Source organism: Pogonomyrmex barbatus, unplaced genomic scaffold (assembly GCF_055798465.1).
Source record: "Pogonomyrmex barbatus isolate J1 unplaced genomic scaffold, ASM5579846v1 scaffold15, whole genome shotgun sequence".
Classification (NCBI taxonomy): Eukaryota; Metazoa; Arthropoda; class Insecta; order Hymenoptera; family Formicidae; genus Pogonomyrmex; species Pogonomyrmex barbatus.
The window spans coordinates 2,356,045-2,370,679 of NW_028297111.1; the positions used below are offsets into that span (position 1 = coordinate 2,356,045).

At 29.5% G+C, this 14,635-nt stretch overlaps 1 protein-coding gene across 2 annotated transcripts; it reads right to left on the reverse strand.

The window, feature by feature from the left end:
• Positions 1–455: 455 nt before the first annotated feature.
• Positions 456–12,803, reverse strand: LOC105423386 (facilitated trehalose transporter Tret1). Of its 2 annotated transcripts, none has more exons than XM_089073633.1 (2): positions 12,411–12,803; positions 456–2,665 (listed from the first exon to the last, which is right to left on the reverse strand). In XM_089073633.1, the coding sequence occupies exons 1-2, from the start codon at positions 12,786–12,788 to the stop codon at positions 1,205–1,207; spliced, it is 1,839 nt and encodes a 612-aa protein (XP_088929759.1). In that variant the 5' UTR covers positions 12,789–12,803; the 3' UTR covers positions 456–1,204. The 2 variants fall into 2 exon arrangements, with proteins under 2 accessions (XP_088929759.1, XP_011631424.2); XM_011633122.3 differs by lacking the exon at positions 12,411–12,803 and adding an exon at positions 2,990–3,330.
• Between the last annotated feature and the right edge of the window lie 1,832 nt (positions 12,804–14,635).

Here is a 14,635-nt window from a genome sequence, read left to right on the forward strand (position 1 = left end):
TGACTGAACAAAACGCATATGAAATTCATATGAAATGCACGTGGAGAAAATTACTATATGTTTAACATACTTTAACTGTTATTAAAAAAATATCACGTGTAATTTTATCTAAGTGTAAAAGTGTTTCTTATATAATATTTATTAAAGTACAATACTTATTAAAAACTTGAAATTTTCTAGACATTTTCGCGAATTTCAGCATATCTTTTAATATACTCCTGATATGATATTAGGTTAATACACGTTATACTTATCTGCTTATATATTATCTTTCTTTTATCTATTATTTTATTTATTTATTACTACGTTTACGAAAATTAATATTTATCGGGATTTGAAAATGTAGAGAGGAAACAAGAAAATAATGTAGAAAAGACTGAATTAAAGGTAGGACAAAGGTAGGATAAGGACAAAACTAAAAACAAAAATTTGTAATCACAATAAGATAACGGCGGTGAAATTAAATATCATTTATATTTGATATCATTTATATTTGAAGGTATGACTTTTTGTGTTATACATGATCAACAATAATTTATTTGCAGGGCAAATAAATATTAGACATATGTATGTACATATAACGCTAACTTAAATAGTAATCATTATAATGTAGTTAATAGAAACTTCATACAAATTTACCAAAGAAGAATCAGTCTTATAAAATAAACTCGCTACAATATCATACATTAGATTTTCTTAATCCATCCTCAAAGGATGGATCGACTAATGACATTCACAAGCTGTATTAAATGACATTTTTTAAAATTGTAGAATAATAAATTAATATAAATGTTGAATAAAAATCTATCATTCTAAATGCTGCCTTCAGGACGTGATATCATCGTTTAATATAATTCCAGAAGAAAGGAAATATATATTTTTTTGTTCAAGTACTATTTCCTATTAAAATAAAATTTGCTTTTTGAGTCCCAATTAATAAATGATATTCTCCATATGAGAATTAAGGTAGTATTATAGTATAATAAAATGACAATGTTGAATAGCATTGCGATCACAAAAACACATTCTAGTATGGTGATATGGACTTGATATAAAATATTCAAGTTATAAAATGTGTTGCCTTATTTATATAAATGCTGTAACTTATTATATGTACAACTACAAAATGCACTTCAATATGTACAATTTATGTTCTTCGCTTTGTCAAAAGAGAATCTCTAGTTAATTCTTGATTAATTCCTGATCAACGATTCAACTCTCTTTGTATCTGATCCAATGTCTTGCCCTTAGTTTCCGGAACCAAGAAATAAACGAATACAATGCCAACAGCGCTGAATAAAGAAAATATCCAAAAGGTACCATAAGGTTTCACAGCGGCGATCATGTCAGAGTAAAACTTGGTGACAATAAAAGCCATGAGCCAGTTGAATAGGCAGGCACTGCTCCCGGCGACTCCCTTTACTTCCGGTGCAAAAATCTCCGGCATCATCATCCATGGGATCGGTCCAAAGCCGAAGGAAAACAGTATGAGAAATACGCAGAGTGGGATAAGTGCGAACCACTTGATATTATCAAAGGCGGTAGTATTATCAATACAGTAAAAGTAAATTCCGAGAAGCAAGGTCATCAGAAGCATAACTGCAATTGATGATAGCAGCAAGATTCTCCTGCCTAATTTATCGACGACGAGAGTACTAAGAAACACTGATACCACTTGCACCGCTCCTACAATGATGGTGGCCATATTGGGCGCTATAGAGGTTCCGGCTCTTTCGAAGATATCTGAAGAATAAAAGATGATGGAATTTACGCCGCTCATTTGCTGGAAGAGCATCAATCCATAAGCAATTATAAAGCCTTTCATAGTGGCTCGGGATTTGATGGAGACTGCAAACGATGCGCCTCTATGCTTGGTTTCCTCAAGCGATTCACGATGCGCTTGCAACTCGGCATCGACGTTATATTGATTGCCACGAAGTTTAACCAAACTTTTCCTGGCGGCTACTTCATTGCCCTTCTTCAAGTAGTATACTGGAGTCTCTGGCATGAAGAAGAACACGACGAAAAATATTATCGGCATTACCGCGGAAATAATCGACAATGTCTTCATATTTTCAATAAGTGCCCCGAGAACATATGAAGCCAAGATACCTATGGTCAGCATCAATTGGAAGTATGAGCCGAGAGTACCGCGAATTTCACTCTCAGATATCTCTGCCGTATATAGAGGAGCAGCTACACAAAAAGCTCCACCACTAACGCCTGTAATAAATCTACCAAAATAGAACATGAGTAGTGATTCCGACAAGATGATAAGTAGCCAACCAGCAATGAAAGGAACTACCATGATCAACATGGCAGTCTTTCTCCCAATCATATCCGCTAATATACCAATGGGAATGCATATTGCACCGGCTCCAAGCGTGGCGAGTGATCCTATCCAAGAGAATTCAGCTGGGGTAAGAGAAATATCATAGTCCTTTTTCAGATTTATGCCATCTTTGCCAGCTGGCGATGTCCAACCGAGTACCATACCAGCAGCAAGAGCACCGAGCGTTGCTGCTATGCCTGCCAGATATTGTGGCAACTTCTTCGCTTGACCAAATTGGACATTAGTGGAGACCAAAGTTTGCTGCGATATACTAATCTTCTCAGTGGGCATGGCTTGACCACTAGCTGACAAAAGTGGCGTGCTTTCGTCGGTCTGAAAGAAAAATATTAATTAAAATAAATTTAAGCCAAAAAAAATTTCACAATAAATTTCTTATTAAATCTATTTCTTGCAAAGCAACTTTAAGAAGCAAAATTTTTTGTACACATCTCGAATAAAAACTATATTATTTTTCTATATATATTTTTCTCGTATTTTGAAAGGAAAACTCTGATGACAAAGTACTAAAGAAAAAAATTAATCGAATTTGTTATTTGATTTCATTGTAGTGTATCATTAATATCTTTGTTTTGAAGAACGTACTGTTAGACAAAGGAAATATATTGAAGGAAGGTATTGCGCTGTGGAATTACGTACGGTTGAGCATGTTGGCTCCATGTTTTCGCTATTCCACACAAAATCTGTCATTTTGAAGACAATCCTTTTGATCTACTCTATTCCTTAGTAGATAGAATCCTTTTAATCTGTTTGACAAGTTCTCGCAAAAGTAACACGCAATAATCATACATGTCGGTTTGACATTTTGCTAAACAGTCGCAAATGCGGTCGCACATGCACATTCTTCAAAACTTATCTACATCGTGACGAAATCGCAACACGAATTATAAGACGAGATCTTGATTCGTTCACTTGCACCTTCTGTACATGCGTCTCGTGTTTCCTTCTCTTGTCAACGCCGAAACACATGTTCTCCATCCCGTTTTAAAGTGCCGGGTATTTAAACTAACTGTATAGTAAAGCGCTCGGAGTCGACACACTCGACATCTACCGGCGAAGGTAAAAATTAAAACTGCATACGACAAAAATGCGGAAGATAACGATTGATAAATTCTTTTTTTTAATTTTTTTTTTTTTTTCATACATCGATCGATTTCTTACGAAAATTTTCTTTTCCTTTCGTTAGAAATGACAGTATTTTGCACAAACGTAAATTGCAAATCGAAAATATTCTGGTGAAATGTATTTTATTTATAATACTACTTTTTCCTTTATCTTGTCGCATTTTTTTATTTATAAAGAAATCTAACAGAAATCTAACATAAACATGTTCATAGGATATCGCAAAAATAGATTACGTATATTCTCTTTTTATGCAAAATGTTTCAAAAATGAAACATCGTGTTTCAATCGCTCGGAAGGTAAGTACGGATTCAAAAGCAAAAAAATTAAAAACAAGAAAAAAGTTAGTGCGAATAAATAGATCTGAAAATGCGTTGTTTCGAGTTATTGCCATTTTTATGTTAAAAAAATTTCAAATTATTTTACTTTCGAATTTTTTTGTCAAAATTGAAAAACGAAATGGTGTTTATGAGTCTTCTCATAACATTCACATTCATAAAATTAAATAAAAGTTGTGGGCTGTTTTAATACTATTCAGGATCACAACTGTAGAATCATTATTCACAACTGTAGAATCTTGATTTCTATCAAGGGATGCTAAGAGGGTTATACCTCAATTTGCATTCTGGACAGTGCTAAAGCAACCTGTAACTTTTATTTGACTTTAATTATGTTGTTAAACTCATAAAGATTATGTCTTCTTTCAATTTTAACAAAAAAAATTCTAAAGCAAAGCAATTTGAAATTTCAATATAAAAATGACGATAACTTGAAAACAACCCTTTTTTGGGCTACTGTTTATGCCAACTCTTTTTTTTTTTTTGTTATTTTTAGATTTCCAATCACCTCCAGAGCGATTGACCTCCACTTTTGAAATGTTCAAATTATAATTATATCTTTTAGATATCCTAATGTATTTTAGATATTTCTGTTATGTAGCTATTATATATAAAATTGCACTGAAAATGTCCATATATTTAGTCTTTTATTATTTGAGAAATATATCTATATATTCAGTATAATTATTCAAGTAAGTACTATAAGTAATCTCTCTCTCTCTCTCTCTCTCTCTCTCTCTCTCTCTCTCTCTCTCTCTCTCTCTCTCTTTGTACGTATTTCTCAAATATGTATATTTCTCAGATATATAATATTCAAACTGTATATTAGAATCTTAGTATATAATAAGAAAAAATGTGACATATGTGGTACATCTTTTGTATAATATAGTATATATTTTAAAGAAAAGGGAATATTTAATACATAATTTACGATATCTTTCGAGTATTTTCAGAATCTACATCTGCTATTAGGGACAGTTCATGATAATGGTTTGCATGGTTTTAAAAGTAATCAATGATAATCTCTAAATGAAAAGATGGATAAAACTTCATCATTTTTATGCAAATTGCAACTTGCAATAAACATTAAGAAAAAATTCTTGCTTTCCTCAAAAGCTTTACGATTCTATGAGTTCTTTTTAAATAATACAATTTTCTCTTCATGATTAATTTGTTGAAATAATAAGGCAATTATTAAAATTATGTATAAGATTTTATAAGAATAAAACGGAATATAACTTATGAAAAAAATACTTGTTCATAATATGCAAACAATTTAGAATTATTTTTGGATTTTCTAGATTTCTTTTTATTATGCATTTCAAACTTAAATAAATTAATCTATAGTTTTATTTTCCAAAATTAATTTTATTTAATCTTTTCTTATAAAAAATATTTCTAACAAAAATATTTGTTTGTATTTCCGTCAACAATGATCAATATATATAATGCCAATTAATCAATAATATTTAACACATTTTTATGAAAGAATATAACTTGTACATTTCGGATTTTGATAATTTAATAAATTATTACATTATTATAGTCACATGTAATATAGTATTATAATTTATTAAATAGAGAAAAAATTGTATTGTAGGAAACTGTATGCGATTTTAACATTAACTTATGTAAATCGCATCTTTCTTTTATTGTACCTATTAATAAAAGAATATTCCAGCACTTATATATATATATATATATATATATTTGTGATCTGTAAAAATATTCAATTATAATATAGACAATATATATCAAATATATTACGCATTTCTTTCCGCTTGCATTATTTTCATGCTAAGCGCTGTTATATCGCATACTCTTATCTCTTTGACGGAAAAACATTCTAGATTACATATATAATTCGCAAATATAAGCATTGAACTTGAAATTTGCGCTTTTATCAGGAAGTTAGAATCCCAGAATTTGCACAGAAAAATTCGACAATCTTTAAAAATATAACTTGATAAATTTTTTCTTTCAATAAAATAACACGATTCTTCTTTTTAAAATAACAATCAACTCCAAACCTTTTAACTCTTTAATTTCCGAACTTTATATTGATCACACACAAATATATTATTATATAAAAAGAGAATGGTTTCGCATAGATATAAAAATATGAGTCTAAAAATAAATATTGAATCATCAATAACTTGTTGAATTAAAATAATTATATAAGAAACTCAAGGTATTTGATCAATTATCAAAAATAAAAATTTTACTTATCATCATGTTTAAATCGTTATTCTAATAATTTAATAAAATTATTTTCCAATATTTATATCAAATTTTTCGATATTTTGACAAATTCGTTCCTTCCGCGTTAAAGAAATATTTTGTTCAAACTCTCATACTTATATAATTACTGGTAATTATTATACAACAAATTAAAAAAATTAGAGAGTATACGTATTATATTCCTATGTATATAATGTTATAAATTATACGTACATTTGTATTTATATATAATACGTATCTGTGTACACATATATATGCGCAAATGCATGGCGCGTTCTCCCCCCCCCCCTCACACACACACACACACACACACACACACACATCACGCATTTTTTAATATCTAACGTACTTATAAATAATATCTACAAGAAATTGTACGCTAAGTAATTTTTCAAATTTAAGAATCTATATGTCATAAAATATAACACAAATGATATCACTTTCCTACTTTGATACGCAAATAACTTGATTTCAGATTAAAGATTATCGCGGCCTACACGAGTTAGACTGTTTCTTACAAAAGTCATATAATTAATTATATATCACTCTGTTCGATGTTATGCAAAATTTTAAGTACTTCTAAGACCTTCACATAGCTGTTCACATAGCAGTTTAGGCATTCATAAACGCTAGACGACATAGATTTTTAATAAACAATATACCAGCTTCGCTTTTACATGTTAATAAGTGGATTTCTTCACAGATAGTGAAACAAATAACGTAATTGTCACATACTTATCATGTAAAAAAAAATATTAAAATATTTCTTCTCTACAAATTTGTTTATTACAAACTCATATTCACTTGCATTGTTTGCTGTTGTCTGTCCTTATATCAATTTACGCGCAAGATATATATATATATATATATATATATATATTCGATACAAAAAAAAAATAACAATTCTACAACATATAAAATGTTAGAAAAAAAGAATATATAGAAAAAATACATAAAAAAATAATAAACGCACTCATTTCTAACATAATGAAAAAAGAGTTAAGATAAAAATATTAAACATTAGATAAGAAGAATTGCAAAACGCATAAAGTTACATCATTCCATATATTTTTTGTTAAAAATTACAAATTATTATTTTATATTCAAAGAAAATATTAATATTTCGTGTAATATTTCGCGACGCAGGAAATTTTAATCTTATGTTTTTTGTGTTTTATTTTGATTTTTGAACGCTAATTGTTTCATTATTGCGTCGTATTATTTCCATCCAATACAATGCGATATCGTGAAGTAGAATATAGAATAATAAAGCGCGAATCTTTTAAAAATGTCAAAGAAGTCATCTGATTACGCGGAAGCTGCCGCAAAAAAAATTATTATCTACATGATATTTTAGATATCAGACTGGTAAACGATAACGAAACAAGATATAATTCTTCTAATATCGCTTCGATATTCTGATAACGATATGGATTACGTAAATAATACATGACATTCCAATGTAAAAATGTGACAGCATATGTTGATTAATCGATACGATTTATTACATTAATACATTAATTTATGTGCATTTGCAAAATTTCTCCTTTGTCTGTTAGATATTCGACAAAATATTCTGTTAATATAAATAAGATAAAATAGAACCTTAATCGAAAGCATATTATTACCTGACATTATCAACAAAAGTATTAGCTTTGATTTATACTAGACAATGCGATGTTAATAATAATAATTTATTATAACAAAGTTTATTATATAATTTTATTGTATAAAATTAATAGTTTATTATAACAAAGTTTATTACATAATTTTATTGTACAAAAACAATCTTCTTTTTCTCTTTTTCTTTTTTTTCTGTTATTTTGTGTTATCTAAAATAAACTTTCACCTTTTATACGAATGTAGCATGCAGATTAATCTCCATTGAATTCCGGGTAATTTCTGTTTATTTCACTGCAAGTTTGCTATAAACTATCCATAATGTTATACTTTCATAAACTATTGCAAATCGTTCGTGTATCAATAATACAAATCGAGACTTTACGTATATTGAAATGCGCGACACGGAAAGAACAATTTTGCTGTAAGATTGAAAAATTTGACTAGAAAATTAATTATCTAAAAAATTAATTTTGTCGATCAAAATTATTGTGTTACGTTTAAATATGATGAAAATAGTGCAAATTTTGTTATATTCTCGCAATTAAATTAATTTAAACGTCCTATATAATTATTTAAATAGCTTAATATCATTTCTCATTGTCAGATTTATATCAAGCAAAACTGCTCTTTCCGTGAATATGCTTACTGAAATCAAAGTAAGCTAAACACCTTATTCTGCACTCGTATGTGTATTTGCTCTAAATTTCTATGTACATTTCAAAGAAAAATAAATTCAGACGAAAGGAACCTCTCTCAATTATCGATTATTTTATCACAATAATCGCGCTGTGTCAATATTTTCTTACAACGTTATGCTTCTTAAATTATCATACGAAATTGGTGATAGGAAATATCCGTTCCACATTTACTCCGTTATTTGATAATTGTCGAAACTGGGGTAATATGTTCCCAAAATTTTTTTATCTGGTCAAGAGAATCACTCGCGTGCTATTTAACAAAAACAACCGTTTTTGTATTTTGTATTTTTTCCAGCAGATTATATTATATATTTCGATAGGAAACGTGTGAGTGACATAAAAATGAAAGGTTTTTTTTAAATTTAAAAAAATTTTTGTAAATAAAAATGTTAAGTTTGAAAAATCTTTCTATTTGATTAGATTTTAACAAAAGTAAATGTGTGAATGTGAAATATAAGCCCTAGTAACATTTATATACCCAGTACAAACAGTTAACACATCGAATATTGCGTAATGTTATCGCATAAATGCACATTGCAACGATATCAATGCGATGTAGCATTGAGTTCCAAGGATTAAGTTTTAAATATTGATGAGATTAAACACGATTCATGAAGTATTAACAAATTTTATAGCTATGATTCCCGACCGTATTCACTTAATCGAACGTGCAATGAAATCATATAAATTGAAAAAAAAATTAATGTTTATCCCTATAATATCTATTCTTGTACGGAAAGAACACTTTTATTGAAACATTTGGCTAGATAGAGATGAAAATAATTTTGTTGAATTATCAAAATTATTATATAAGATACTTGAGTATGATGATACTGCAAAATTTTTTTATTTATATTCTAGCAACCAATTTAAATATCTCACATAATTATGTCAATGGCTCACAACAAAATTTTTAAATATTTTAACAAAACTTTCTTTCTATGTGTTATATTTATCTTTCAACATTAACGAACCTGTGACATAAACATACACATATATTTATATTTGTAGCTATATTGTGAATTTGGAACGAACAGATAAGGTATATGCCACTTAAAAAAAATCTAAGCAAAACAGGATATGCGATAATAGAACTTCTTAAGTATCTGATTTTATTAATTAATAAATCATGAGTCAAACGACAGCGTGATGTAATATACGTAAAGAAATGTAATATCGAGCTCGAGAGAGAGAAGTTTTCTGTTTCATAATTTAATTTTGCTTGCGCGTAAATTTTACAGATTTATCCGTTTACATGCATTCTTGACTTTTGTTATCTTGACTCTTGTCTTCCTAGATGATAAATGTACTAGTGACATGCGATACTGCGATATGTTAAAAATCGTGTGTGACGATCAGATACTATTCTTTTTTTTTTTTATATATATAAGAAATATTCCAAAATATTCTAGCTAATACGAGATCGTTAAATCTGAATTATGATATCTCAATGTGCGTCTACAAATAATAATTCGTTAAACGTGGACGTGTAATTATATTACACAATTGCGTTTTTCAGATATGACGAAACGTATCATATTTTCCATACTTTCCATATATTTAATATTGGCTTTGTTCTTCAACAGAATATTATTGTTCAGAAACCTATTAAATTTAGAAATAAATTTAATTCAATAAAGATATGAATTTCAAATTCTCTTTTATTTTTGATAATTTTTCACACAAAGCTATCAAAAATTCAAATTCTTTTTAAGCGAAAACATCGAAAATTAAAAGCGTGTTCATAATCACATACATACATACTTTTGTAAATAATAAAATAATAAAATAAAAAAAAAAATAGTTAACTGACTAAGCGTAATTGCTTGATAATAATGAATAAATAGAAAGATAAAAATGATTGAAAAATAATATTCAAGTGAAATAAGATTCTAAATAATATGCATAAGAAAGGTTTGAAATAAGACAAAATATTTTGTCATTGTTTTGAGAAATGTAACACTCCTTTCGCATTATGACATATTTGCTATTTTTTATGACGTATTCGCAAATACGTACTTCGCAATTATTGTATTTGATCAACAAAGATGCACAATTAAAACGCAACGATTGCTTAAAGCTTATCACAGGCAATTAAGCAATACCTCACTTTCTTACGTTCTGTTTCGAACAGATATTTTCAGCACATTAAAATTTGTTTTAGTTTCGTTTTTAAAATGATTTATATAACGATCTGTGTGGTTTCTTATATAAGTGACAATACAATGTGCCATCCATAATTTTCGATTCGTCGTGTTTTTCCGTTCGACGACAAATGACACGCCGGCCGGCTCGAGAAAAATGCAGACTTGCATTAACGACGTAATAACACTTGCAAAATTACAAATAATTAACCATATGTGACGCAAAATACAATGATTAAATCGCCGATTTGCGGATTTCCCCTTATCTTGCGTATTTCACGATTGCGATAATGCACAAATCGAAAACGTTTCATGCGAATGTCTTAAATCTACATAATGTAGATATTAATCTGTTGTGCTATAAAATATTCTTAAATGCACTAATTAATTTTAAAATACATTACTCTACCATCGTACGTTTCGTTTACTTATCAAAACTTTACTTATCAAGCATTAAGAAGCTTTAATCGTCGAATATTTCCGCCTCATTTCTTATTCGTTTGTAGAAAAAAAAAAAAAAAACGATTTACTGAAGTAACTAAAACTTTAACCAGATACAAGTCCAAAAAAAATTTTTGATTATTGAACCATTAAAGTAATATTATGTGTATTTAAGTTATCAGGATAACGAAAGTTTTTTCAATATTACATCATATTATATTTAAACATTCTATATAATTACAATGGTCTAATAAAATTATATATAGATATTATTCTGAGATCTATACTCTTGCAAATTTTTAAATACTTCAGCAAATTCATTCTTTTCGTGTTAATATATTCTGTACATTGTACTAAAAATGTCAATCTAACATAACATAAAGATGAATGTGCAAATCAACCTTACATATGAATATTTTAAATATTTCTTTTGTGAAACGCCAATTTCAACGGTAATATTCAAAAAGTCCACTCTAATCTATAATTTACATTAAATTTTAAGAATATAATTTTATCTGCAATTTTATACGTTGTATATTTTAGGATGTGTGTATTTTTACATATTTTATTACGCATATTTTGATTTTTCAAATTTTTCGTATTACATAAAATTATGAGTAAGATTTTAATCCGAATTGTAAAACGAATTATGATAATCTAAAGTGTTTAAGGCTCGTTCATGCATTAAAGAGATTTGAGGGATAAAAAAACTACACGCTGTGAAGAATTTACAAACACTTACACATTGATAATGCGGTAACGCTACGTTTCAGATGTTATTTTGAAATTAAAATTACACGCGATGTTATATGCAGATAAAAACCACGTGCCGAATTCGCTCCTAATTCAAATTCTGTTACTTCTGTACTGCTTTTATAAAAAATAAGTGAAAAATTTACTCCATTGTTATTTTATTTCATAAATGCTCGTGACTAAGCTTTTTGCATAATGCCACTGGCACGTAAATTCTCATTTATTTATTTATTTACTTTTTTTTTTAAATTCTCGAGAGATCACCCACGTGATCTATTTTATTATTTTTTTTAATGTTCAGAAGAGATTCGGTACACTTTAATCAATTAATACTCATTTCGATCTTCTTGACTTGCAGATCGCGGTATGACATATTGCTTTCGCAATAAAACTTAATCTTTAATCATGAGAATGTCCACATTGCTTGATAAACGGGGTAGAACGATAAATCGAACAATCTCCTCAATTTACACATTTAATTATCATTATCACTTTTCATATTCGTGACAAAACAACAGGTATCGATAAGAAGTAGGTTCGTAAAGAAAAAGGGAGAAGGAAGAAATGAAGGGAGACTACGGCTGAGAGGGAAGAAAAGGGAAGGAAAGGTCGATCGACGAGTGTGCTTCCCTTCGCCGTTATCGGGCGGACGGGGGGGGTAATTAAGCGAACTGATAATTTAAAAATTTTGACTACACACCGTAAATAAAGTCCTCCTCTTCGATGGTCGACGGTTTCCCTCGTCGGGGGCGATCAGCGGTCTGGCTGGCGATGTGCAAAAGCCGAGCTGAGGATCGTCGACTGACCAGCGGCGTGTCGCGGCGTGTGACGGAGTACGCGGCGGAGGCCAGCGAGGCGGCCCCGGCAAGAATTCAGTTCTTATCAGTCGCGTGAAGCATGTCGAACACGAAGATATATACGTACACACACATATATATATATATATACGTATATCTTGATTTTGATCAAGAAGCGCAGCTGTTTGTCGCAAATGGAGCGAGCTCGACTCGCTCCGTACGCGCGACCGTATTTCCCCATTTCTCGTTATCCCTGTTTCCTCGTGTCCTCGTGTCCTCATTTCGATTTTGCTCTCGATTTGCTTGTTGTCGACTCAAACTCGAACTCTTGAAGAAATCGCCTCGACGTTGACCTTCCCGCTGATCGGCGGATCCCCCACGTTCCGCTTGATGTGCGATAATTGCCCGTGCGAGATCGTTGCCTCGGCGATTTGCGACAAACAGCGTCGCCAAGGAAGGTGACTGAGGCTCGCCGTAAATGGATATCGCATATTTTACTGGAAAAAAAAAAAAAAAAGAATGATCTTGCAGTCATAACGAAAATTATCTAGACATGAGAAATTAGCTAAAATGGAGTAAGTGAGCCGGCAAGCACTATATGACATCGCATATATACGTTTTGTCATATCTAATCGATATGAATGACAAAAACAGAATTTATATTTGAATAATTTGTTAAATTTAACAGGAAAGTCTCTCTCTTTGGCGTTTAATCATAATAAGTCTTACAAAAGTGATCGTATGATTACAAGGCTAAATTTTTTTGCATACATTGTTAAAATGTTGCTATTAAATTTTACATACGGCAAAATTCTTTTAGCAGATACATTAATACATATTTCAACTATAACATTTCGAATTCTAGTTGGACAACTTTTTTTTAAGTGTGCAAAGCGAAACATTTTCTCTATCATCGAAAGCGTGCGAAAAGATTAATTTTATTGAAATATTTAAAAATGTAGTCAGACACGGACCTAAAAGTAAATTTATTGGGCCATCAAAATTATTAATAGGGTGTTTCAGTATGATAATAATACAAAAATATTCTAGAGACTTGAATAATTATTTTACATAATTATTTTATAATTATCTTACATAATTATTTTGATGGTCCAAATTATTTTCTATCTGGCCAAATTTGTTGATACTTCAGCAAAAGTGATTTCTTTCCAGATGCCGCATTTTTAGTCACATTCAAAACTATTTTCAACCTATGGTTGTTGTAATTCAAGTGAATTTCATTCCAGAGAATGAATAACATTTCCATTATTTCACTTATGTTTATCTCGTATCGATAGCCAAGTTTGTAAAAAGAGATTAATTACTTTTCTTTTCTATTTTTTATTTGTATCTGTCTTATAGTAAAGCTTCATGTGGAAAATAAATCACAAAATCAACAATGAAATACAAATATTTGTTTTATGTTTCAGTCAGATATATCACATCGGCTAAGATTTAAAGATATAACAAAAAAATTTGAAGTGTCCTCTTAGAGGAGTATCAAATCCTTAAAAAAAAAAAATTACAAAAATGTGTTTCTATTTTTCATATAAAATTATTTAATCGCTTTCGACAAAAATTTATCTATTTATCAAACAAAATTTTGATGCCATAGATTCAAATTGATCAGAAAGGAAGAAAAGAATTAGATTCTGTTTAAAAAAATTAGTCTAGTCAATTTTTAATCAATTAGTCTGGTTAATTTCTAGTTGATAACTAGTTTTTTCTAGATTTTTCTATTCAAACTATTCTTTCTTTTCTCTTCCTTGTCTTTAGTGAATTAACATAATTTGATCCTAAATGTATACTGTTTTTACTTATTTGTATTTGATTTCAGTTATCACGGAATACATGTCCGCAATTTGTTTTTCATTTTTCAATGATTAATACTTTTTCATTTTCTTGCTATAGCATGATTCATAATTCGCATATCATTCTTGATGACGCAGAAATGCGCGTAATACGTATACACAATTGATAGATAGCTGATATCCTTATTGATAGATAGCTGATATCCACAATTTTATTTTTCTAGAAACGTATGAATGCCCAAATAAGAAGGGAGGGTGTGCGTTACGGCGGGGCTCGATTACGAATCAGTCGTGAAAACTCGTAATTATTTTGCGAA